The sequence below is a fragment of the Astatotilapia calliptera genome, chromosome 13, assembly GCF_964374335.1.
Source record: "Astatotilapia calliptera chromosome 13, fAstCal68.1, whole genome shotgun sequence".
Classification (NCBI taxonomy): domain Eukaryota; kingdom Metazoa; phylum Chordata; class Actinopteri; order Cichliformes; family Cichlidae; genus Astatotilapia; species Astatotilapia calliptera.
In genome coordinates this window covers 9,770,133-9,795,589 of record NC_137434.1, presented here as the reverse complement: position 1 = coordinate 9,795,589, position 25,457 = coordinate 9,770,133, and the positions used below count along the sequence as shown (strand labels likewise).

The following is a 25,457-nucleotide window of genomic DNA, read 5'->3' as shown; positions in this document are numbered from 1 at the left end:
TGTAGATAATGGCTCCTACTGTGCTTCACTGAAGTCCCAAAACCTTAGAAATTATACTTCCAAAGGGATCTCAGATGTTGAGATGTCTTAGTCCACACACACACACACACACACACACACACACACACACACACACACACACACACACACACACACACACACACACACACACACACACACACACACATGAAATGTTTAAAAGATGAAATGTTTGATGATCTGAAACATTTAAGTGTAACAAATATGCAAAAAAAGAAGAAATCAGGAAGAGAGCACATACTTTTTCACAGCACCGAACATGCTGTGGTTCCAAAATCAGCAAGTCAGTATCCCCCAATGTCTTTCTGTTTTTCTACAGCTAAAAGGCGCCACCTCGTGGTCACTTTGTGGGATTTCCATTTGTGGTTTCTAAATGCCTACCCCACAGATTCATATGGCTTCAAAATTAATCTGCATACACCATATTTAAATAACATAGTGCACTTGTATTTCCTTAACACAGATTTAGATTGTTATATATGGGCTGCAGAGAATGTTATTCATAACAGCACATTGTTTGTAGGAAATAAAATGGATCTCTGCGTTTGAATGATGAGACACAATGGACCCTTGTTGGGATATTTACATCAGAGCTGGTGATGCCATTAGGTCTGACTCGTTACTGTCTGAGCGAGTCTGCTTTCTCTTACCAAGTTGCCTAGGAACCAGCAGGCTGGTGTTTGATGTGTCTATAACAGGACGCTGTGGCCTGATAATCAGACTGAAGTGCTATTTCATTATCACTCCAATACTGTTACAGATGAAACCAGAGATGCAGGCAATATGAAGGGCTGCAGGCAGGCTGAAGTAATTCTGAGTGAACAAAGAAACCGATATATACCATGTACAAAGAGGTTTTATGCTATCTGTATAGACTGACAGTACACAGCCACAACAGTGAAACCACTGACTGGTCAGTTTACTGCAATGTTCTGCTGGGAAATGCCTTGAGTCCTGGCATTCATGTGGATGTTACTTTGACACTTACCACCCACCTAAACTTTGGAATGGACTAAGACATCCATCCACACCTCCCACTCCATGTCAGAGCAATGGTATCCCCCAACAGCAGAACAGTTCATCCCAGCACTCTGTACAAACTACACTGACCTGGCCTAATTAAGACATACCGTAATTAAGCCTCTTGTCGAATTATTCATCTTTGAAGTAAAAATCTATGCATTTATGTTCGCATTTACACAGGCCAAACACAAAATCACATATCTCTGATATTGGAGAGTACCAACCTGTGGTTTCACAGCCAAGGCGGAGGTACTGTAGCTGACGGCATCCTGTTTGGTGTCTGGCTGGCACTGTCCCCGTGTGCTAAAAGATTAATGGATCACAGTGACCTCCATCCTTGACATTCTTCGTGTTCACATGCCCTGGTCTTGTGAAACCAAAACCTTGCTGCTAGGATATTTACCATAACAAACAAACGTCCCTTAGATTTCTGTGCACATTGGATAAATAACCGATTGGGTCATAAACTGAATTATGTGACTTGCGGTTGGAATTACAGGGAAATGTTACATTTGATTTCATTTTCATTTTTAAAACACAAAAAGTGTTTTATTTGTGACCAGGTGGACTATTCAATGTATGAAAACTATATGAGGTCTTCTGAAACTCAGGATGTAGTTTAAAATGTGGCAGAAAATAATCCTGATGATGTCATGAAAGCCATGGGACTTACTTTTTTAAATGAAAAAGCTACATCGCAAGATGTATCTGTGAAGTTCTAAAAATGTGGGTGTTTTCCAGGCAGGAAAGGTCAAATGAAGAACCGATCTGCTTCATCAAAGCTGTAGCATTCAGTATTTTTGGATCATGACTCATAACAGGAACTAAAAGTCAGGAAACGATCGCCTCTGTAGGATTAGTTCAAACATTTGTTGACCATTTAAAAGTTTGTCTTTCGCCAAGGTTGGCTGTTTCTTTATGATAATTTAACTGTATAAACAGTGTCTTTATACCATAAAGTCAACCTATCATACTTTTTTCTTATTTTGTGTCATCAACATACTCTTACAGTGCTGCATATTCATATTAAACATGGAAAAAGTCTACAATAATGACATCAGTGTCTTCTCAGAGAGTCAAAACCTCAGGTTTCAACTGCTCAGACAGACTTTTCTGCTCTGGGATCTAGATCATGTTCAGTATTACACCCTTTATTTAAACAGGATGTCCCCCTTTGATCAAGAAAGAATGTACATAGAAATAGAAAGACACATTATACATAGTTGAGGAAAAGTATGCATGAGAATGATTTCAGATTCATAAATAGATCATTTTGAAATGTTCTGGTAACATCAGAAAATGTAGCTCCATGTTTATTTATTTCTGTATTTGTTGGAGCTCATTCCAGTTACAGGCAGTAAGGTTTCTAAATCCAGTTTTTTGAAGTTCAGTGTGGATAAGAGGCAAAGCTAATGTTAGAAAGTCCTGTGACCTGACGCATTAAAGTGATGTCCTGAAAGAGGCAAACACCTCTGACTGTGAGCACAGCACCGGCGGTTCAAACCGAAAAAAAAATCATTACTTTATTGACCTCATTCAATTCTTGTGTCCTTTTTGTAAATTCAATTTTTGCCCTGTTTTACGATTGGCTTGTCAGTCATCTGTAAGGACCTTTGGACTGCAATAATCTATTAAATATACAAATTCATTCTGATTAACTGTAATTTGAAATGAGATAACCTCGAAAGTCTGAGGCTCTGTCTTGTAAAGAGGACAAGTGCCAGACGCTAAATAAAAATAACATTTTCCTCCTTTTTGTATGCAAATGTATCTCATTAAGAATAATTAATTCATTAATTACCGTATAATAAGTCTTTAAACTTCATAAAAATTTTAAACCGTAATGTTGATCTGGGATTTACACGTTCTCGTTCAAAACATGAGGTTATTACAGTAAGTAAAACTAGATGCGAATAAAATAAATAAATAAATCGAGTAAAAAGCTTCAGTTTTAATATTTGTTAATTTGGTAAAATTTATTCTCAGAACTTACCTGATGAGGCTTTGGCGGACATGTTCATTACATTGTTTCAGTATAATACCTTTCCAGATTTTCCTGAATCTTAACCCTGACACATTCTCTCCATACATTAACAGGAATTCAATAAAGGAAACAACTAATACTGAAACTAATAAACCGAAGTAAAAATATTTTTTACGTACTAAAAACTAAACTGAAACTAAAAAATTCTAAAACGTCAAAAACTAGTTACTTTCCACCCTGGAAAGGAACTGAAACTAAACTGAGTAAAAAATAAATACATTTCAAAAAGTCAAAATGAAAGAAAAATAAAAACTGATTAAGGATCCTGACTTTTGTCATTAAACTGTGTGAACCGGAAGGGCAGCTCCCCCTGCGTGATTAATTATACTCTTTATTTCACTCATCTTGATGAACTGAAGGTAAACACATGTAAACTCTCCCGGGATCTGCGCTGCGGTGGGAAACCCCTCCGCGGGGTTAAAGGTATGGCGACTTGCGTCAGCTGATGCGTCGCGTAAACGAGTGAGCAGAGCGGAGCGGATGGGGGCGCTGGAGGAGGCTGGTCCTCTCTCGGAGCTCCTGCTTGCAACTCTGAGCGGCTTCCTGCTCTCTCTCCTGACAAACGGCTCATTCTCATCGCTGATCACGTGCTTCGCTCTCCGGATCGGCTGCAGGAAGTTGGACTTGCTGCGTTTTTTCCCTCCTCGCTCGTCTTGACAGCCTTGTTTTCTCCTCCCCCTTTCTCCTGTTTTCCCTCTGGCTTCCATCTCTCTCTTCAGCCGGCCGTGAGAGAGAGACAAGAGCCGACAAGCTGGCTCCGTGAAGCCGCAGGAGCTGGCGGTGATCACCCCCCCTCCTCACCCCGGACACAGAGAGCAGGTCATGGAGGCTCTGGCGGAGGAGAAGGGGCTCTGGGCGTCGGACGACTCGCAGCCCCTGCCTACTTTGAGCCCGGCCGTGCCACCCTACGTCACTTTGGGCCTGACGGTGGTCTACACCGTCTTTTACTCTCTCCTCTTCATCTTCATCTACATCCAGCTCTGGCTGGTCCTGCGGTACCGACACAAGCGCTTCAGCTACCAGACCGTGTTCCTGTTTCTGTGCCTGCTGTGGTCGGCGCTGCGCACCGTGCTTTTCTCCTTCTACTTCAAGAACTTTGTCACGGCCAACACTCTGGGACCCTTTCCCTTCTGGCTGCTCTATTGCTTCCCCGTTTGCCTGCAGTTCTTCACGCTCTGCCTCATGAACCTGTACTTTGCGCAGGTGAGTTGCTCAGATGTTATTTTTCTTTTTCTTGTGCCAGCACAGTGTTTGATTAATGAGGGAAGTCTATGTCTGGGCTAAAAAAATTGTGTCACACCCCAGCTGGTTTATAAACCAGTTAGTCCAACATCCAACTTGCAGTGTGATAATGAACTAGCAAACAAACTAAATGTGGGGCAAAGAGTAGATTTGAGTGGGATAATGTGGAAATGCTGAGAGCTGCTTTAAAACACTGATGTATGTGATTGTTCTGTGTATTCTACTGTCATGGATGGGAGGACGGGGAGAAAGGTGGACCACCTGGTCACTCTAGGTATAGCCTCCAGCCAGTCAAGGCAGATCGCTGCCCCTCTGTGAGCCTGATTCTGTTGGAGGTTTCTTCCTGTTAAAAGGGAGTTCTTCATTCCCACTGTCACCAGGTGCTTGCTCACAGAAGGTCATCTGATTGTTGGGGTTGTCATAGTACTATTGTTGGGACTTTACCTTCCACTCTAAAGCACCTTGAGGAGACTGTTGTTGTGATTTGGTGCTATATAAATAAAATTCATTTGCATTGAACAAGTTGGCCAGTTTAAACACATTTTGATAATATGGTAAATGACCTGTATTTGTATAGCGCTTTACTAGTCCCTAAGGACCCCAAAGCGCTTTACACATCCAGTCATCCACCCATCACACACAGGTGATGGCAAGCTACATTGTAGCCTCAGCCACCCTGGGGCGCACTGACAGAGGCGAGGCTGCCGGACACTGGCGCCACCGGTCCCTCTGACCACCCCTTTCAACGGGTAAAATGTCTTGCCCAAGGACACAACGACCGAGACTGTCCAAGCTGGGCCTCGAACCGGCAACCTTCCGATTACAAGGCGAACTCCCAACTCTTGAGCCACAATTGCCCCCTATGGACCTAATATAGGTCCATAAACCTCATGTCATAATTTTCTTATGCCCACCCACTATGGCTGGATGGATGGCTCTATTTATTTTTTAATTTTTCAGGATTTTGAATTTTAGAGAGGCATTGTCAGGATACAGGCCATGACCCCGGGCTTGACATGCCACTGTAACGGTGATTCATATAGGAAGTAAGTCGTCCACTGAATATTACCTGTTGCTCTCAGTGCAACAGACTCCCATTCACATCAGGTGCAAAAGTGGGATGCAGTGAATCATTCCTTCAACTGCTTACATAATCCAGATACAAAATAATAGCTCCTCTGGCCTGTGCCTGAAGCCTATTTTTAGCGTAAATCCTATTGCGCTTGATGTGAGTCACAGTTGCGAACGAGAAGCGAGGCTCAAAGCTTCTGAGGCCCTGCGCTGTGTGACCATTGCATATCCGAAGTTCAGCTCTAAATCGTTTTACAGCCTGGAGGTTCCTGTTTAATCAGAGTGTCTTGTGCGTTTCGGAGAGCAAGAACAGAGAAGTGAAAGCAGTCTGACACAAGGCCATTGCTCATTTGAATCATGTTTGTTTCCTTTTCACAGGTTATTTTTAAGGCAAAGTCCAAATATGCACCGGAGCTTTTGAAGTACAGGTAAGACCAGCTGGTGGACTTAAATAAAATAAAGAGTCTTATTCTTTTTAATAGTAATTTTTGGGGTTAATAAATCTTTGCCTGTTTTTGTTTCCTCACCACCAGGCTGCCACTGTATCTCACCTTCCTGTTCATCAGCCTGGTGTTTTTAGTTGTCAATCTGGTGTGCGCCCTGCTGGTGAGGATGTCCTCTGCAGAAGCCCACACCATCGTGCTGGTGAGGGTCGCGATCAACGACACGCTCTTCGTCCTGTGCGCCATCTCGCTGGCCTTGTGTCTTTACAAGATCGCCAAGATGTCGCTGGCCAACATTTACCTGGAGTCCAAGGTGAGATGTCCTGCAACTCAAAGTCAGGCAGGATTGGTGCGGTGTAGACTTCCTGAACACTGCCACTTACGACTGATTTAACAGCCGGTGCGTCACTAGCATCAAAAGGTATTGTGCACCCTTGTATGAAGAGTCACTTCTGCACATAATTTGTGCTTGCCACGTAGAGATAGTTCCTTAGCAACTGGGCGTCGTTCTTGTGCGTGACAAATTGTGCTGCGGTGCATACGAAAGCTTAAGGTTCGATACGGTGTGGACATGCTTCTTGTGTTCCAATCACACCTTAATTAAAGATACAGAAATTTCTCCTGTGCATGAAGGAGGTCTGTTTTCCAAGTTTTGAGCATGCTGATGCAAAAAACCCAGCAGCACAGTTTCATGAAACTTAGTGGAGTGGTGAGGCGTGGAAAGGGGAAGCACATAATATTTTTAGTGACGATCTAGAGCACTTTCTTTAAGCCATTTCTTGACGTCTCACCAGTTTGTCTTATTTTCAGCCTAACATGAATTCACGAGTCATTCTATTTTGTTTTGTTTTTTTTAAACTGAAGGGGACATCAGTGTGCCAGGTGACGATTATAGGAGCCATCGTCATCCTTCTGTACGCATCCAGGGCCTGCTACAATCTGGTGGTGTTGGCACTCTCAAACAAGAGTATTAACTCCTTTGACTATGACTGGTACAACGTTTCAGACCAGGTGAATCACTGGGGGAGGGGGTCACGATGGTTCATGTTAAGTTTGAGTGCATTTGTCCGAAAATGTCATTTGGTTTCCTGTCTAACTGGATAAACTGGATAAGAGGAATGATTGCTCTCTATAGTAAATCGATACCTCACAAAGAGACTGTAGGAAGTGTGGAAACAAGGGGAAGCAGCTATGCTAGCTCAGACCGGCCCATCTAAAGCTTACTTTTTTGTTTCTTTGCTCTGCTGCAAATATGTAACAAAAAGTGGGTTTTAGTGCAAGTTCTAGAGAAATCAGTCTGTTTTCCAGCTCCTTTAAATATTTTATCTCTTATCTCTTAAAAGCCAATTAGCTGTGTTTTGACTGTTCAGACTAGCTGGTCAGAATTTAGCAAGACTTGCATGTGTCCCCTTTTTGCTCTCATGTTATTCTAAAATGCATGCGTCAATTTTTTTTCTTTCAGGCAGACCTACAGTCGACTCTGGGCGACACCGGCTACATCGTCTTCGGAGTGATCTTGTTCGTGTGGGAGCTGCTCCCCACATCTCTTGTCGTTTTCTTCTTCAGAGTTCGACAGCCTAAACTGGACAGGGTGAGCCAGCAGTTACCTTAAACCAGTCAGGAACCCTCCTTGAGATCACAGGTTTATAAGGAGGACAGTTACCTTTGAGTGTTTGCGCTGATGCCTTCTGTTTGTCTTGTACCGCAGAGCGGCACTGGGCTTCCTGGTCACATCTTCTCCTCTAGGGCCTATTTCTTTGACAACCCGCGGCGTTACGACAGTGACGATGACCTAGCGTGGAGCATAATGCCCCAAAACATCCAAGCCAGGTAAGCGTGCCACAACCTGTTCCCTGGAAACTGCTGCACAGGAAAAAAATGTTCATGAGATGCTTCAAGTGTTTTGATTTTTGACTTTCTAGTCTCGCCGCCGACAGTTATGAGTGGGGGAGCCAAAGCGGCGGCATCGGCGCCTACATCGGTGATGACAGTTGCAACTTCACTCCTCCAGAGGAGCTCAGCCACTACTGACAGAAGGCCATGATGACTTCCTCGGACCTGTGGCTTTGTTTTTGTTTTTTTAAATTGTAAAGTTTTGCACACTGACTGACCGACCAAGGCACACTGGGATCAAAGTGCCCTTCAGACTACAAACATCCAATTTTCTATTTTGTCTAAAGAACTAATAGACTTTTGTTGCCAGTATGTATACAGACCCAGTAAAGGGACGTGATTTTGCACACACTTTGTACAAAGCCTGATCTGCTTGTAAAGGTTTATATTGAATATTACTTAATATATATCCTGATCTCTGTAATATGTCCTGTATTTCTGTTTTATGTAACATCTATGAACAAGTTTCATTTTTTCCATACAGATTTGTTTCTATAGAGAAGATATTCATTTAGTTCATATTAAAAAACAAAAAAGAAAAATAATGTACAAATGAAGTTTAGTTTTAATATCACACCAGAATAGTTTCTATGTGGATCACGTACAGCTTTGGCAGCTACAGATTCTCATCTTTTTGTACAAAAAATGTGCAGAGACTGTGTGGAGACTTCTGTAGCACCTGGAGTCATCTATGACATTAACACATGAGGAGTATGTCTTTTCCTTTTAGGAATCTAGTAATTCTCAGTACATAAATGTCAGTGCCTTGAGCTAGATAAGCACAAGAAACTAACGGTAAAGATACTTAACTTCAACAGTCTTGCTAGAAAGCAGAAAGAGATGGCTTTCCTCTCCAGCTTCTATTAATGAAACACTCAAAGGAGAACTCACAAGGGTTTGTGGTCACTTAGGAACAGAAAATCAAAAAAACAAGATTAGGTACTGATGACTAAACTCTCTTTAGGGAGTGATCCATTTTCTTTGAACACCTGACAACGAGGACTTGTCCTCTCTGCTATTGGAAGCGTGGAGGGTCATCTTCAAAGATCTGAAGCCTTCTCCAAAGACTAAAGAGTGAATAGAAACTGTGTCTGGCAGGTGATTTAAAAGAACCTCAACATTGTGTCAAATTGTCCTACAGTAAATGAGATTTCAGCGCAGCATCTGCAGATGACTAGAAAAAACTGGATAGCTGAGATAACCACATTGATGAAAACCAAATAGAGCTTGCTAGAAGAATAACCTCATTTCCCCCATGACAAGATGATGGCGCAGATGTTACAGTTTGTGGTTGCTTCACTGCCTCTGAAATTTGGCAGCGTGCAGTTGTGGGTTTCACAATGGAAAAAAAGCCAGTTACTACTATTCAAATCTAATCTATCTGTACTTAATGCGATGGAGCATTTTAATTTCTGTCCTTTTAAACTGCAACTCCAATATCACAAATTTTAGCTGTGTCACCTTTACTCATGGCAAATCTTCAAACCCTACATAACACAAATAGGTTTAGGTGAACCCATGACGACTGTTACATAATGATCATGCTCCGTGACTAATAACAGCTTCTGCAGCCCTGACACATTTTCCCATTGAGCTGTGATGAAAAGGAGAGCACTTCTGAGCACAGACACGTCAGCTCTTCTCTAGAACGTAACTGCGTAAAATAACTAAAAACCAAAAAGAGCACAAAGACAGCATATCAATTGTTGAAACTGAGAAATTTTTATTTTTATTTCCAAAAATAGATGCTCATTTCAATTTGAAGCCAGCAACGCATCTACGGACAAAAAACTTCCAAACAAACAAACAAACAAACAAACAAAAAAAGATGCAGTACAGCAAGTTTCCTGCAGGGAGCAGCACAGATCTTTGTACTGTATATGGTGCAACCAGGACTGCACATAAAAACAGAGTCCTTTTCAAGGATACTGTCTAAGCATGTGTCTTGCAAACTTGATGTTGAGTCCGATAATTCATGTTAAGCCTGAATAATGTGAGGAAAAACTGCATAAGACTGTTTGACATCGGAAGATGACGATTTGCAATAAAACCAAATCTGAAAAGTGCTTTTAGCAACACAGTTCATGCCTTTTTAAAAAAAAGTTTTTTTTTGGGGGGGGGGGGCTTGCACCTTGCTTAGAGAGTTCAAATACTGCTTAGTCCAGACATACTGGATTAAAACAAATTAGACACGCTTTAAAAATATTTGCTCATGCAGCGTGTGGAAGGTTGGTATGCGTAAATAAACTGACTCAGAAATCACGTTTCAGGTAGCCTTAAGATGCATTTCTGCGCATATTCACATTGCAACGCTGAAAATACAAATGATCAGTCAGCGCGAGTTCATGTATCCTCCATTAGCATCTACTGCGCTGCAGAAGAACTTAAACTAAGACGTTCTGACGGGAATCTGAATTTTAGATCATTTCTGAAATGACTGCAAACATAAGCACATACAGTAGCTTATTATAACAGCTGATTCATTGTGAAAAGCATAACACATGACAAATTTGCAGAACACTGTACCTTTAAAAAATAAACAGCAAAAAAAAGAAAAAAAAAGATGAAGACTTGCTCTGAGCTTAATACCTGTTCAAAGCAAATGGCTGAAAATGTCAGTTGTAACATAAGCTTCCTTCACCAGAGGTGAAAGAAAATAGAGCAAAAACAACATACTATCCCTTTCAGTACAATGTTATGACATTCAAGTTCCGCTGGGTCGCAGAGGTTGGCTGAAAATGAACAGAAATCACCAGATTTTTGTCTGTTTTTTCTCTCTCCATAAGCACAGATCTTCCACCCACTCATACTAAAGTCTGCTGTATGGCAGTTAAAACACACACTCGCACGCTCACTATAGGCCACATTCTTAGGACAGAGCACTTAATGGCTGTTTGCAGGGGAACTGTGCATCCCACTAGCTGGGATCTGACGATTTGTTGAGATCAACTTTTACTCCTTTATCCCCCGCACCTGCACGCAAGGGAAACAAACACACAAGAGATGACGTAAGACATCACAAAGGGGTTGATACCCAGAAGCAAAGACTGTGCAGTTGATACGCTAAATCCTACCTGTTAAGTACTTTTCTTTAGCTCTGGCTCGCTCGTCTGCGTCAAAATACCACACAGTGATGGCATACCTGTGAAGATGGAACGGGAGCAGTGAGCCTCCCGTAAAAGAGAACGAGACTGTCTGAGCATGTGCAGCGGACACACTTAGACACTGACCTTGTGGCGTAAGCGGGCTGAACCTCGTGAGGGTTCCGTCTGTCCGACCAGAACAAAAGCAGACGGTCAAATTTTGGCTCTATGTCGGCAAACTGGGCCTTTCCCTCTGGGAAGATTCGAAGAAGGCCTCCATGTTCCTGGAAGAGCAGAACACGAATAAACAACCCCATTATGTATACAAATCAGGACAAAGCAATAGCAGGAAGGTAAAGCGAGACCGTAGGAAGCAAACATATGTGAAGCTTCTGCAGTGATCACATCTCTGGACTTAATCTTCATCGCTGACAGGTAACTATTCAGAGACAGGAGGCCCCCACAATAAACACATGTACTACTCATAAAACAGACACTTAAAAGCTTCTTAAGTTATCAACGTGGAACGATAGTGTCGAAGGAAAAGGGCTGTCCAACTCCAAGGGCAAGGAGGAAAGCTCAGGATAGGAAGCAGCAGCGGGGGACGGCTTTCCTGTGGAGGGATAGGAAGAATAACCCACAGGAAAACTGCTGTGGCTGGATAAAGGAGCTGGGGAGTGAAAAAGCAGATTGCTGCAAGCGTGCCGCTTAAACTCTCACACAGCTGATATGATAGCCCTCTCTTCACACGCAAACTGGCACAGTATAAAGGCTCACACCCTAATGTAATGCTATTCCCATGTACAGTGAATGAGGGGGAATGCCAATGGTGTGACCAAACTAAATAAAGCACAATAGCGACAAAGAAGATGAGAGAAATGGTTTTCCCCTGCAATTTGAGTCAACGAGCTCAGGGACCACTCATTTTAACAGCAGTTTAACTCCATGTATGTGATTTTAATTTAATTCTATCTATACAGCGCCAAACCACAGCAACAGTTGCTTCAACGCACTTTATATTCTAAGGTAAAGACCCTACAAAAATGGAGAGAAAACCACAACAATCCGTCAACGTCCATGACACCCTAATTGGCGAAAGTGGGAAGGAAAATCTCCAGTTTAACAGGAAGTACTTTCAGAACCAGGCTCAGGGAGGGGCAGCCACCTGGCCTGACCATTATTATGCAGGCCTGCAGATGAGGTTGTATGGATTAACCCAACCAGGATTACCCTTTGCCTAAAGGGCACGACCTCCTGACCCACATGGAGCTGAACTGAACATGCTGAATGCAGCAAATGCTAGCATGGCTATAGACTCTTAGGCTATCCTCAAATACAGAATCAGGGTTGGAGTCCATCCTGTAGTTCAGCCAGTCAGTAAAGTCATGTAAGTAGAAAAAAAGCCCAAGACATGATTGGAATTAATATTCAATAGTTAGCTGTGCTCTGGATCACCAGTGCAACTCTTTATTATTGATTACAGCTAATTACATCAACAGATTGCCACAAACTATTGTCCTTATGCTCAATAGTTCAGATCTGGCGTTTGGAATTATTTTGGTTTTCATGTGACGTATGACCCTGAAGGTAAGCGCGTCATGGACTAAAGTAAAACAGTATGTTGGATGTGCCACGCAATGCTCAATTACATGGGTGGGAACTAGTATGTTAACGCAGTTAGCTCATTAATGTGTTGGCCGTCTAGCCCCACGCACGGAGATTTGCCGTGTTGTGGCGTTAACGTCATTTCAACGAGATTAACGTTGACAGCACTAGTGGGAACACAACGAATATGACTACACGGTTACACCGACATCATCCTAGTGCAAAGACAAGTGGAAGCAGACAAAAACAACAAGCATGCATGCTACAAACTTTACCCGAGTCATTTAGACAGCCGTTAGCACATGATTCTCCTTATGGGGACCTGATATGTTTAATATTGTGGCGAGCTCAGACAAGGTGGAGACGGAGGTGTCGTTTGGTCTTGCTTCCCGTGAGCTAGCCAAGGAGCACAGCCGTTTATTGACATCTGCAGAAGAACACTGCCGCTAGATAACTGCTCAGCGCGGCAACCGCACAGCAGCAACAACAACAACACACGGGGCGCCCTCTGACCCCGGAAGGACACACCGTCGCAGCGAGAGGGCGTCACCCGTCACTATGGCAACATAAACAAAACATAACTGTACAAACAGAACCCCGAACAGCCCTGACCCGCTACATAGTCCCCACCTAAGGGGTCAGTCGTCCCCGACGACCCCATTACCCCACACAAAGTCCTGCAAATGTCCGGGTGCCTTCTTTTGGCGCACCGGTCGGTCACGACCGGCGGGGGAAAGTCACTCGGGTCAGAACATGGAGTGCCACCATCATCCCACTTCTGACAACAATGTGGCGAGCTCAGACAACGAGGAGACGGAGGTGTCGTTTGGTCTTGCTTCCCGTGAGCTAGCCAGGGAGCACAGCCGTTTATTGACATCTGCAGAAGAACACTGCCGCTAGATAACTGCTCAGCGCGGCAACCGCACAGCAGCAACAACAACAACACACGGGGCGCCCTCTGACCCCGGAAGGACACACCGTCGCAGCGAGAGGGCGTCACCCGTCACTATGGCAACATAAACAAAACATAACTGTACAAACAGAACCCCGAACAGCCCTGACCCGCTACATAGTCCCCACCTAAGGGGTCAGTCGTCCCCGACGACCCCATTACCCCACACAAAGTCCTGCAAATGTCCGGGTGCCTTCTTTTGGCGCACCGGTCGGTCACGACCGGCGGGGGAAAGTCACTCGGGTCAGAACATGGAGTGCCACCATCATCCCACTTCTGACAACAATGTGGCGAGCTCAGACAACGAGGAGACGGAGGTGTCGTTTGGTCTTGCTTCCCGTGAGCTAGCCAGGGAGCACAGCCGTTTATTGACATCTGCAGAAGAACACTGCCGCTAGATAACTGCTCAGCGCGGCAACCGCACAGCAGCAACAACAACAACACACGGGGCGCCCTCTGACCCCGGAAGGACACACCGTCGCAGCGAGAGGGCGTCACCCGTCACTATGGCAACATAAACAAAACATAACTGTACAAACAGAACCCCGAACAGCCCTGGGGCCCGTTCTTCGTACGTCGCTTACTACATCCAAGATCAAATGACACATCCAAGATCAAATCATCGCGCTAACCGTGAGCTCGCTAATCCGGTTCCCCGAACACACCTGCTGTTGACGATTACTACAGCTGGACGCAGGAATGTGACATCACTGGGCGTCGTAAAAGGGGCTACGCATCGATAGTAGAAACATTGATCGGCAACCCGCTGATTGGTCGGCGAAAATGTCGAAGGGGCGTGCTCGGTATTTTCCGGCAGCAGAGCAAGAACTCTTGAGTGAGGGATTTCAGGAGTTTCAGAGTTTAATTAAAACGCAAGAGAACACTGCAAAGGCTGCAAAAGCAAGGAGAGAGGGCTGGCAGAAAGTTGCTGACAAATCAAACTCGTAGGTAATTTAATAATAATAATAATAATGGATTGGATTTATATAGCGCTTTCCAAGGCACCCAAAGCGCTTTACGATACCACTATTCATTCACTCCCACATTCACACACTGGTGGAGGCAGCTACGGTTGTAGCCAGGCTGCCATATCGCGCCATCGGCCCCTCTGGCCAACACCAGTAGGCGGTAGGGTAGATCTATCATATGACACTATATTGTCCAATATCATATGGCATTATATTATATTATAATATGTTATATTATATCCCCTTTCACATTAGAGCCACAACAGGACCCACAAGAACATGGGAACAAGTAAAAGTGGAATACAGGAGTATTCTACAGAATGGTAATATTTATCTCTTAGATTGCTTTGCGTCTCTTGGCAAGGTAATACTGGCCTGTAATACTCTGTTAGTTTGTTCATAACAGCAACCAAGAAAAGGGCAGAGGAAAAAAAGACAGGTGGTGGTCCTGCACCCCCTCGTCAACAAGTTGGTTAAGTAAATAATACCCTCACGGGAAAATCGATATCTCTCTATGAGCACACTGTCGCGCTGAGCTAAAGGATCCTGTCTATCCCGCAATATACGCTGAATTCTGAGGACTCTCCTTATCAATCTTGCACCTTCCGCAATGGGCTGCTCGCGTATACGGACAGGACATGGCTGCGACAGACTTCCCAAATCCACCTTCGCTTTTATAGCCGTGGTCTCTCATCTTGATTACACGAAGTAATTTACAATTACTACTCTGAAATATGAATTACATCTGTAATAATCACATACATGTAATAGAATGTTAATAGTACATTTCCCTTTTTTAGGAAATGACCTGTATGTATCTGTGTGAAATCAATAAATGGATCAGGTGCTGCATTGTCTTTAGTTACATTGATAATATTTATTTATGGTGAAACAGTGGTGGAATATCGCTGTTGCTTTCGTATAAATGAAGCGGACATACCTGCGTGGCCGCGATCTAATCCTGTTTACATAAAGTGAACCTGCTCCCGAGCAGGTTTACGCTTACGGCTCTGTTGCTATGACAGCAAGTCCCGGATGAGCTTCGGGGAACCGACTGATCCAGGATCACGCGAAATCGTCAACAATCTAATCCGGCTAACCTACTTAGCGAGGTACGAAGAACAGGCCCCTGACCCGCTACAATCCGGTTGTTCAGTGATGACGCGACGAATCCTACTTCCGGGTCTAAAGTAGTCTGCGTTTAATATGGCTTTTGTGTTGTTAACATGTTTAATGTTATGTATTTTCTTCTATTTGATCTCAAAAAGCTCCTAAAACAGTCAGTGATCCCTGTTGACCTCCCTCGGCTTTTATTACCACTAATCGTTTATTTAAGCTCAGTTTTTAAAACCGTAGGATGTAACTACAGCCCAGCCCATGCAGCAGTATATGAATGACTAACCTCGTATTGTGGATGGATTATCTCAGTTGTTCTCCTGGCTGAAGTTTGGTCCTTTTACAGCATCCTGCCATGCGATTACATTTGTTCCTGACCACCGAGAACAGTCACGTTAACTTTTATCGAGTGGAAAAAAAGTTAGCTTGTTTATATTATGCTAGCATAGCTGTGTCGCTAGCGGTCACGTAGCACATCATTATATACCAGCTAGCCCAACTTCAGTAACCCTACAAATGTCACTGCTGTTTAGTTTTCTGTCTTCATTTATGCTGGAAGTGATAACAGAGCTGTACGTTTGAATTTGTTTCCAAAACCCCGCAGTCAGGACATGTTATATTGTATTTAGATAGAAGCTAGCGAGCTAACTCCCTGCTAACTTCTAACTCCGTTAAATGTCATAAATTCCGTTTTCATGGATGCCTGGATGTTAAACTCAATTGTTACACCTGGTAGAGCAGAACGCTGATCATTTTATTAAAGATGAAAGACTTTAGACAGTTTTTCAACTCTCAGTAATGCCACAGTGATCGTTTGATATATGGACCTGCAGCGGAGTTTAGACCCAGACACGGCTAGTGACGTCAGACTGAACAACCGGATATGCTGCTGAGAATATAGCCCAGAAGAAGCGTATAGTATAGCTTTTATTTTGGAAAGAGCCATTTCTCTGTAATAAACTCTCTTTTCCAAAGATGAGTGATTCCTCAATCAGATACAGGGCTCGCAAAATCGCTAGCCCGACGTCCCGGGGCTAGCGATCTTTCCAGTCGGGCTATTGTAGGAAGGAAAAATATATGTCAATGCTTTTGCATTCTTTCGGAAATGTAGCTGGGTAATTATGTCATTGGCATCGATGAGCCACTGTCAATGTGACATATTGAAATCGCGTTTGAATTTGCGCTTGTTTTTTGCTTTCACTTTGCAATCGCGCGAACTGTGTATAGAGAGCGACAGTACTGATTGGTGAGTGATGATAATTTGTGCACCAATTCCTCTGACATCGTCTTATCAATCGCTAGCTTACTATGCAAACATGACAAGTGAAATCTCCCGCAGCAAGCTTAAACATATGAGAGGTTGATCGCGCAGGGAATCGCTGACCGTTATGTGTATGTGTCAGGGTGAAGATTATGGGTGAAAGTTATGACAAATCAGACTATAAGGCAAAAAGAAAGTGCAGCTTTATGGTTTCATGGACAAAAGAATTTCTGTGGCTGCAATATGACGAGCTATATAACCAGGGCTGCACATAAGTGGTCCGCAGGTGCGCATCCGCTGTCCAAAAAAAAACAAACAAAAAAAAAAAAACGGGCACAAGATAAGAAGTTGCAACGCGTGTTTGCATACATAAGATTTTCTGGAGGAGGACAGACATTTGTTTAGAACTCTTAAAGATGTCGAAGAAGCTCCTTTAAGCAATTACTGTGATGTTCCTCCACCTCCAAACAAATGTCAGAAGGAGTCCGAACCACAAAAGAAGCACGTATTCTCGGAAAAGTGGTTGCAGGAGGTGAGCTGGCTTCAAACAAATGATGAACGCACAGAGATGTGGTGCGGAATGTGCCGTGAAAATCCCACTCTAGCGGACAAAAACAGTGCTTTTTATATGGACGCAAACGCGCGTTGCAACTTCTTATCTGGTGCGCGTCTTTTATTTTGACAGCGAATGCCGACATGCGGACCACTTATGTGCACCCGTGTAAATAACATGATGTTCTGCCAGGTGTGTTGTTGGTTTTCTCTCGATTTCTGAGTCGACAAGCGCCTTTGTTACTGGGACCAGTCATTTTAAGAAAGGCCCCCATTAGAACCCATGAGAAATGCAAGAAACGCATTATTACTCAGTCTGCAATATCTTTCCCAGAACAAACACCAATTGCAAATAACATACTAAAAATAAACCTGAAAAATCTGTTTAGAACAGCGTACTATGTTGCAAAGAGTGAACTACCACTGGCAAAATGTAGCAGTCTTTGCAAACTTCAAAAAGCAAATGGCCTAGATCTTGGTTCCACTTGTCTCTTACCCGTGACTTCAGCGGAAATTTCAAATTCAGGATCTGACACAGATTGATTCATGTCCTACACAGTTCTTACAAGTTCATAGAAATTTCTGTTCAATTAGAACCAAGTATTTGAGTTGATGATTGCAATTTTTATACAATGTTGTAATTTGTTTTTCAACAATTTTTTGATTAATGTTTTGTTTCCTTTACAATATTAAACTTTAATGTATAATATTGTAAAGGAAACAAAACAGGAAACAAAACATCAATCAAAAAATTGCTCTCTTTTTTATTCGGGCTACTTAAATTTATTTTGGGCTACCAAAAACTGAAGAGTCCCTGCCCAAAGGGCTACCAGGGATTTTGAAATTTTGAGAGCCCTGAGATATATTTATTTTTTTAATTACTTTTGTTTCAGCAACATTAAATTTAAAAACTGTACTTTTGAGTTAAAATATATATTTATAATTTTAATAAATGACAAATTAAAAAAGGTATGAAAATTTTTTTGTATCAAAAAAATATCGAACCGTGACACCAAAGTATCGAACCATATATAACGCCATGGCCAAGTGGCCGGCATAGTGTACAGGAACATCTGCGCCGAGTATAACCTGGAAGTCCCGAGGTCAAAATGGGAGATGCCCTCAAGGGTGGTGGAGAATGACCGAGCTAAGATCCTGTGGGACTTCCAGATACAGACGGACAAAATGGTGGTGGCTAACCAACCGGACATAGTGGTGGTAGACAAACAGAAGAAGACGGCCGTAGTGATCGATGTAGCGGTTCCGAATGACAGCAATATCAGGAAGAAGGAACACGAGAAGCTGGAGAAATACCAAGGGCTCAGAGAAGAGCTCGAGAGGATGTGGAGGGTGAAGGTAACGGTGGTCCCCGTGGTAATCGGAGCACTAGGTGCGGTGACTCCCAAGCTAGGCGAGTGGCTCCAGCAGATCCCGGGATCAACATCGGAGATCTCTGTCCAGAAGAGCGCAGTCCTGGGAACAGCTAAGATACTGCGCAGGACCCTCAAGCTCCCAGGCCTCTGGTAGAGGCCTGGGAGGATAAACCGCCCAGGATAAACCGCCCGCAGGGGCGTGCTGGGTGGTACTTTTGTTTCAGCAACATTAAATTTAAAAACTGTACTTTTGAGTTAAAATATATATTTATAATTTTAATAAATGACAAATTAAAAAACCATGAACATTTTTTTGTATCGAAAAAATATCGAACCATAACACTAAAGTATCGAACCGAACCGTGAATTTTGTGTATTGTTGCAACCCTAATAAATATATTATAAATATACACACACACACACACACACACACACACACACACACACACACACACACACACACACACACACACACACACACACACATTCATGCAGCTTGAGTCACACACTGGGGTGGACTGTACAGATTGCTTTAACAGACGGCTGAGCTTTAAATTATTTCAAAGTCAGTGATCACATTACCAGAATTTTCTCAGTATTAATAGTCTGTTAACTTTCTTCATAAAAGGAAGCGTCCCATCAATGACAGAGTTATGAAATTACTAATACTGAGATTGCTGATGAGACACTTTTTTTTTTTGAGTAGGTGCTGGAAACTGTGGTAGGGACGTGATGTTTTTACACCCTGTCCAAGTTAAACAAATAAAATCTCACCAAACCTGACAGCACCTTGCACTGATACCAGTATGAATGTTTATCATTTAAAATAACATTTACTGTAAATCAGGGCTCATAACTTTAGCTTTAGTATTGGTGATGGTGGCGGTGATTACTGCAACATGCTCACAGGAATGATAGGAGTGGCGACTACAAGCGTGGGTGTTAACGCACGCAGGACCGGTCCTCGCCACTCACCCACTGTAGGCTGGAGGAAGATAAAATCCCCTGGAACCCTGAGTAAAATAATTATACTAGAAAAAGCATGTATGGACACTTCATACTTCTTACTAATTTACAGCATATTAACTTTTAAAAAATAGCAGCTAGTCTTGCAAAATATAAATACTTCATACAGCTGCGATACAGCTGCATGGGAGGTGGGAGTTTTACTAATGTGGAAGAATTTCACCCAAAGTATCACAACATTGAAAAATATGCCTTTAGTAATGGCAGAATTGCATATTGCTCATTGCTGACTGGAAAAAAACCCAGCACTGTAGCCAGACTGACACCACCAATGATCACATGACTCTTCATATCTTTAAAAATAAAATGGTGACCATTTTGAACATCACATCTTTCTCACAGCTGTATCATTAAAGTCTGTCTAGGTCAGGATTTATCACAGAAACGGCAAATGCCACCAACAATCTTGTCACAATCTCAGACTACTGTACTCATCTCTATACTTGTCCTACTAGATAAACTGACACAGCACAGGTTTTTAACATGATAATTCAAGTTCCCCATGTTTTTATGTCTGAGATGATTCTTTCCTGTATGTAGCCATGGAGTTCCACAGGGTTCTGTGTTAGGGATAGATACTTTCTACCTTAAACGTGCTTCCTTAGGGAATGTTACAAAGAAACAGTGCATAAATCTCTATTTCCATGCAGATGAGACTCAAACACACAACCAGAACACACACATCAGTTGGTTAAACTACAAAAACATCTGAAGGCACAACGAATTCGATGACCTGTAATTTTCTTTTTCTAAAGCCAACTAAGTATATTGGCCAAAAACCTCAGGGAAACACAGTCTTAACATGTGTATTCAGTGATGTTACCTTGGCCTTTATTGCTACTACGAGAAATCTCGGGAGTCATTTTTGACAAGAATATATTCTTTGTCTCATACGTAACAGTCTCGACGACTGTGCAGCATTGTCAACAAAACGGAACATCCTGTCACAAGACAGTGAAAAAAAACTGTTGGTGCATTGTTACTTCCTAATTGAACTTTTATATTTTCATGTTTTTAGGATGTCTGCATGCCTCTCTCTCTGAAAAGCCTTTAATTCACCTTCCCATAAAAAAAACAAAAACAAAAACACAGTACTGAGAGCAACCAGAACAAAAAGAACACATTTTCTCATAAAAGCTTCCCTTCATAAGCTCCCTTTAAATCGAGAAACGGTATTAAAACTCTTCTCAGTGCATACAAAGCTGCATCGCATTTTTAAGGCCTGGCATTTTCACATTATTCCAATAGAGTACACAATTGTCAGAGTGCAGACTTGTGGTTCAGAGAGTTTCCAAAAATAAAACTGGAGGCAGAACCTTTGGCCATCACGTTCCTCTACTGTGGAACCAGCCCAGCTCGTCTATATTTTAAAGATTAGGCCCCTTTACTTTCCATTTTAACAAATCTTACAACACATGAATTTAACCTTATTATTGTTCGTAAGGCTCCTTGTTTCTCAGTGATCATATTTTGTCGTTTTGCTTTCCTCTCAACTCACCTTGGCAGACACTAAAATGCTGAGGTTTCTGAAAGGCAGCTTTTCCTTTCCCTACAGTCGCAAAGTACTGTACCACACAGGCATTTGCTTGCCTGTGTGGTAAATGAGTGTATAATATTAAATCAACATTTTATTTACTGCATTGCAGATAGATGGACATCTACATGTTAAAGTCTCAAAGTGATTTTATACAGAAGGCGTGGCGGCTGAAGAGACATAAATTTGGGGGGTAAATAACTGGAACAACTGAACCTGAACATTCCAAAGCCATGTCACTCTCTCATAGTGAGGCCCCGGTATCCAGGCAACCACATTCTATAAGCCTACTAATAGCCAATCAGAGGCCAGATTGTAATTATTCACATGTCCAACAGGAATCTAGCACATGGCTTGCTGTAACAACTAAAGCATGCGCATAAAAAAAAGCAGTACAACCTACCTCATGACTGATATACGCATTAACAGGAAAAGATTTACTATATAGATAAGAAAACAGGCAATTCTGCGGAGGAAGTGCTCAGAGAACAGATAATACAATGTAAATGGTGCAAGTCAGATTCAGGAGACTGCTGCTTTGAATAAGGTGTAGTGACATCTGATAAACTAAAAAAAAAGAAGTACCTACTGTTATCACAAATCAAAGTAAATCATCCTGACCATCACAGAAACTGCATTAATGCAGATGAACAACAGCAACATGCTAAAACAACCAGGAATCCTTTTGAGGGTCTGAGGGTTGTATGTGGAGACCTGTGATGAATAAGGCAGCAGCTGAAAGCAGTACATAAGTGACCAGCAAAAGGGTCGATCACAGTATCAGTATTTGCAATTAAATGTAAAAGTACTGTTAACTCGGCTGTGTATTTTGTCTCCTCTCACATTCCACTCACCTCACTGCTTGCTCAGTGATAGATGTTTAGAAAGAAATCACAGCGAGAACACAGACTCATGCATGACCTGCCGCAAACTCGCATCTCAAAGCAGCACAGAGTTTCCTGTAATTATGTCATTTTCATATACAGGTCTGGAGGTCAACTATGTAAGGAAGTGTGGACGTCAGCCTCTTGTTTACTCATGTGACTTGTAATGCTAGCAGATATAGCCGCACATCCGGTATACCAGTCCTAATTTCATGCATAATATGATCTTTTCAAATATCGCTATATCGGTGAAGAGACAACGCTCAACACGGTTTTCCCCAGAGATTATACATAATATATTATATGCATTTTAGAGCATATTGGGAGGGGAACTGTATGATCTCTGCACCCTCTTTATAACAAAAAAACAAAAAAAACAAAACTATATTAGATTGACAAATAATAATTCACGATTATTTTATTAACAGGTGTTTTATATGACAATGGATTAACAATTAACACCACAATCATTTAAAAAGTAAGCCAAAATGTGGCAATACAGTGAACTGAAACTTTTACTATATGTACAAATTGGACACAGCTTCCAGGTCTGAACAAGTACAGCCAATGACAAGTGCCTTGCACAAAGACTTTCAGTTGTAGGAAAATGATTGCTTTGCTCTTCGACCTCAATAAACACTTTGTGAATGACTTTGAGGTCAGTCTCTAGTTTCAGGTCACAGTGACAGTAAGATGCAGTTCAATTAGTAACTTATGTTCCTCACTACAGTCAGAATGGAAGATAAAGCAGGGAATGCAGTGTCCCTTGATTTCACTGTCAGACCCGCCATTTATTCCTGACTGTTTGAAAAAGTAGTGAAAATGCTGTTTGAGGCTTCAACCCAGGACTTCACTATGCAACAGGTTATGGTATGGTGGATAGGACCATCTTTTATATACAGTCTATGTTGAAAACTGCCTCTAGAGCCCTTTTCAAATGTATATTTTTTTTTAAAGATAGCCCAAGAGTAGATTTTTTTTTTTTATTTAATCATTTAAAGAAAAAACCCTCTATGTTTATTTAGTTTTTATTATGACAGTAAAACGCTTTTTATTCTGCACAATCCTGACAGATAAACAACTTACTGTGAAAATATATAAAAGGCCTGCTTCTGTAAAAAGACTAAAAAACACTGCGATACAAATACAGGTCATACTGCCCCAGCACTGGTGTCATGTCACCGTCTCCTCAAAGAAACATGAAAGTGATCCACTTTACAGTTGCTGCCTTCTGTTATGGAAACTTGGAACCTGTCTAGAAGGTATGCTCCCCAACTGCTTATCTAAGGACAAATACGTCAAACTCTTGAAGCACATTGCAGTTAAATGCATATTGCCAAGAGGATCTACTTACACTTGCATGCACAACTTTAGGCTTTACTGAAACGTCTGGAAGGAAAAATGATCCAGTTAAATGAATAAAAAATGCCTTGTGATGGCAAAGGTCATAGAAGAACAGCTAGACTGGGTTGAACTGACAGAACGAGTAACTCAAATAACCACCCATTACATCACACATCTGTTACATCACACTGAACACGCAACACGTCAGCCTTAAAGCAGATGAGCTCCAGCAGCAGATTCAAAGAGGGGGTGTAATGGTGTGGGAGGCAGTTTCATGTCACACCCTTTTGTCCCCTTTAATACCAGCTGAGCTTCATTTAAATGTCATGACCTACCTGAATATTTTTTGACCATGCCCTTCACTCTGTGACCAGTGTACCCATCTCCTGATGTTGATGTCATATTGAGCTGGGCCATATCATACTATTCACGGTAATACCGGTATAATGGGCAACGATAAGAAAACGAAATATCACGATAGAATATGGGTAAAACGCACATGCGCAGTGCCTTTGTTTTCATACGCACATGGCGGAAAAAGCATGGCGACGACGCAGAATGAGAAGGACGAAAGCGGATCGTTGAATGAAACGGATGAACCAGAATTGGTTTGTAAAAATGCTGCAACTTCAGTGATGTGGAACTGGTTTAGCTTTCGTCCGTCAGACACACACCAAAGCACTATTTTTGGTAGAGCATGCTAGAGGGCCGTCGTTATTACCATGTTTTTTGGAAAATACGGCACACTTAAAACCAATCCTTTGATTTTTCTGAAAATCGACAGTACCCCTTATAATCCCATGGGCCTTATGTATGAATTCTGGTTGTGTTTACTGACCTTTATGTGGTACACGGCGTTAGCAAATCAGTCAAATGTTTTAGTACGACTTTGCTAAGCTACGAACCCGCACCGCTTGATGGATTGTCGGAGTATTACGGCTATTGTAGGCAGGAGCCTCGCGGAGTGATACGTACTGCGCTTCAACATAATATTATTATTATTATTGTGTGTGTATAACCTCTTTTTAAGTTTTGTGGATATTATACATGGTTATGCTGAGGATATGTTGGCCAATTTCCACTGGAAATGCCTTTTGGTTAAATTGTCAGCAAGGAATTTGCATTTGCACTGTTAAATTTTTATATAACTTTAATGCACATAAAAAACAGCTGCTTGTTTAAGTGAAAATACATTGATGGTTTTTTGTTTGCACTAATAAAGTTGTGGAGTTGAAAATAATTTGTCTAGTGTCAATTATATCGTCAGTTATATCGTTATCACAAATTTTCAAATGTATATCATGATAAATATTTTTGGTCATATCGCCCTGCTCTAATGTCATATATATTATATAATCTCAGACTGGTTTCTTGTAAGTAACACTGAATTCCCTGTCCCCAAATGGCCTCTACAGTCAGCAACTGAACAGAGCAGCTTTGATATGTGGTGGATGAGGAGGATCAAACCATGAAAGAGCTCTCCGCAAATCTGCAGTAAGTACATGACGTTATCTTGTTGATATGCACAAAAATCTCAAGACAACATTTCTAAGACCTTCAATGAAATAGGCAATTGTAAAGGTGAAAGGCAGTTCAACTTACTAGCAGGACATCTAAAAATAAAGTTAGGATAATACTGAATTCCTGTGGATATATTTTAAGTACTGTATGACACAAAGTTCAATTAATTTGACCACTATATGAAAATTCCTGTAATAAAACAACAACAACAAAGAAACGTGGAAGGTAGTATGGGGTGTTTTTCCTTCTCTGCATTTTAATGGGAAATATGAAAAAGGGAGAGTGGCCACACAGCATTTACCTACACGTAACCACTATCATGAACTCTGTACGGGTGTGGTGTATGGAATAAAGCAGGGTGGAGGGTGACAACAGTGCCACACACACACACACACACACCACAACTGCACTGACTGGTCAAATGCTTGTGGCAGGAAGTCAGAAGTTATGAAGACCTGACACACAAACACATGACAGATGACT

At 42.0% G+C, this 25,457-nt stretch overlaps 2 protein-coding genes across 3 annotated transcripts in view; one reads left to right on the top strand and one right to left on the bottom strand.

The window, feature by feature from the left end:
• The first annotated feature begins 3,139 nt into the window (after positions 1-3,139).
• gpr137ba (G protein-coupled receptor 137Ba) lies at positions 3,140-8,297 on the top strand. The gene is made up of 7 exons (XM_026189725.2): positions 3,140-4,309; positions 5,798-5,847; positions 5,953-6,175; positions 6,727-6,873; positions 7,325-7,453; positions 7,571-7,692; positions 7,785-8,297. Exons 1-7 carry the CDS (start codon positions 3,929-3,931, stop codon positions 7,891-7,893), a joined length of 1,161 nt encoding a protein of 386 aa, XP_026045510.1. The 5' UTR covers positions 3,140-3,928; the 3' UTR covers positions 7,894-8,297.
• Positions 8,298-9,454: 1,157 nt separating this feature from the next.
• egln1a (egl-9 family hypoxia-inducible factor 1a) overlaps positions 9,455-25,457 on the bottom strand; it is a 38,938-nt gene continuing 22,935 nt past the window's right edge. For both annotated transcript variants that reach the window (XM_080287852.1, XM_080287853.1), the window contains 3 exons: positions 10,986-11,122; positions 10,830-10,897; positions 9,455-10,728 (listed from right to left, as the gene is read on the bottom strand). In XM_080287852.1, the coding sequence (XP_080143978.1) occupies positions 10,673-10,728; positions 10,830-10,897; positions 10,986-11,122 (261 nt within the window). In that variant the 3' untranslated portion in view covers positions 9,455-10,672. The remainder of the gene's footprint in view (positions 10,729-10,829; positions 10,898-10,985; positions 11,123-25,457) is intronic.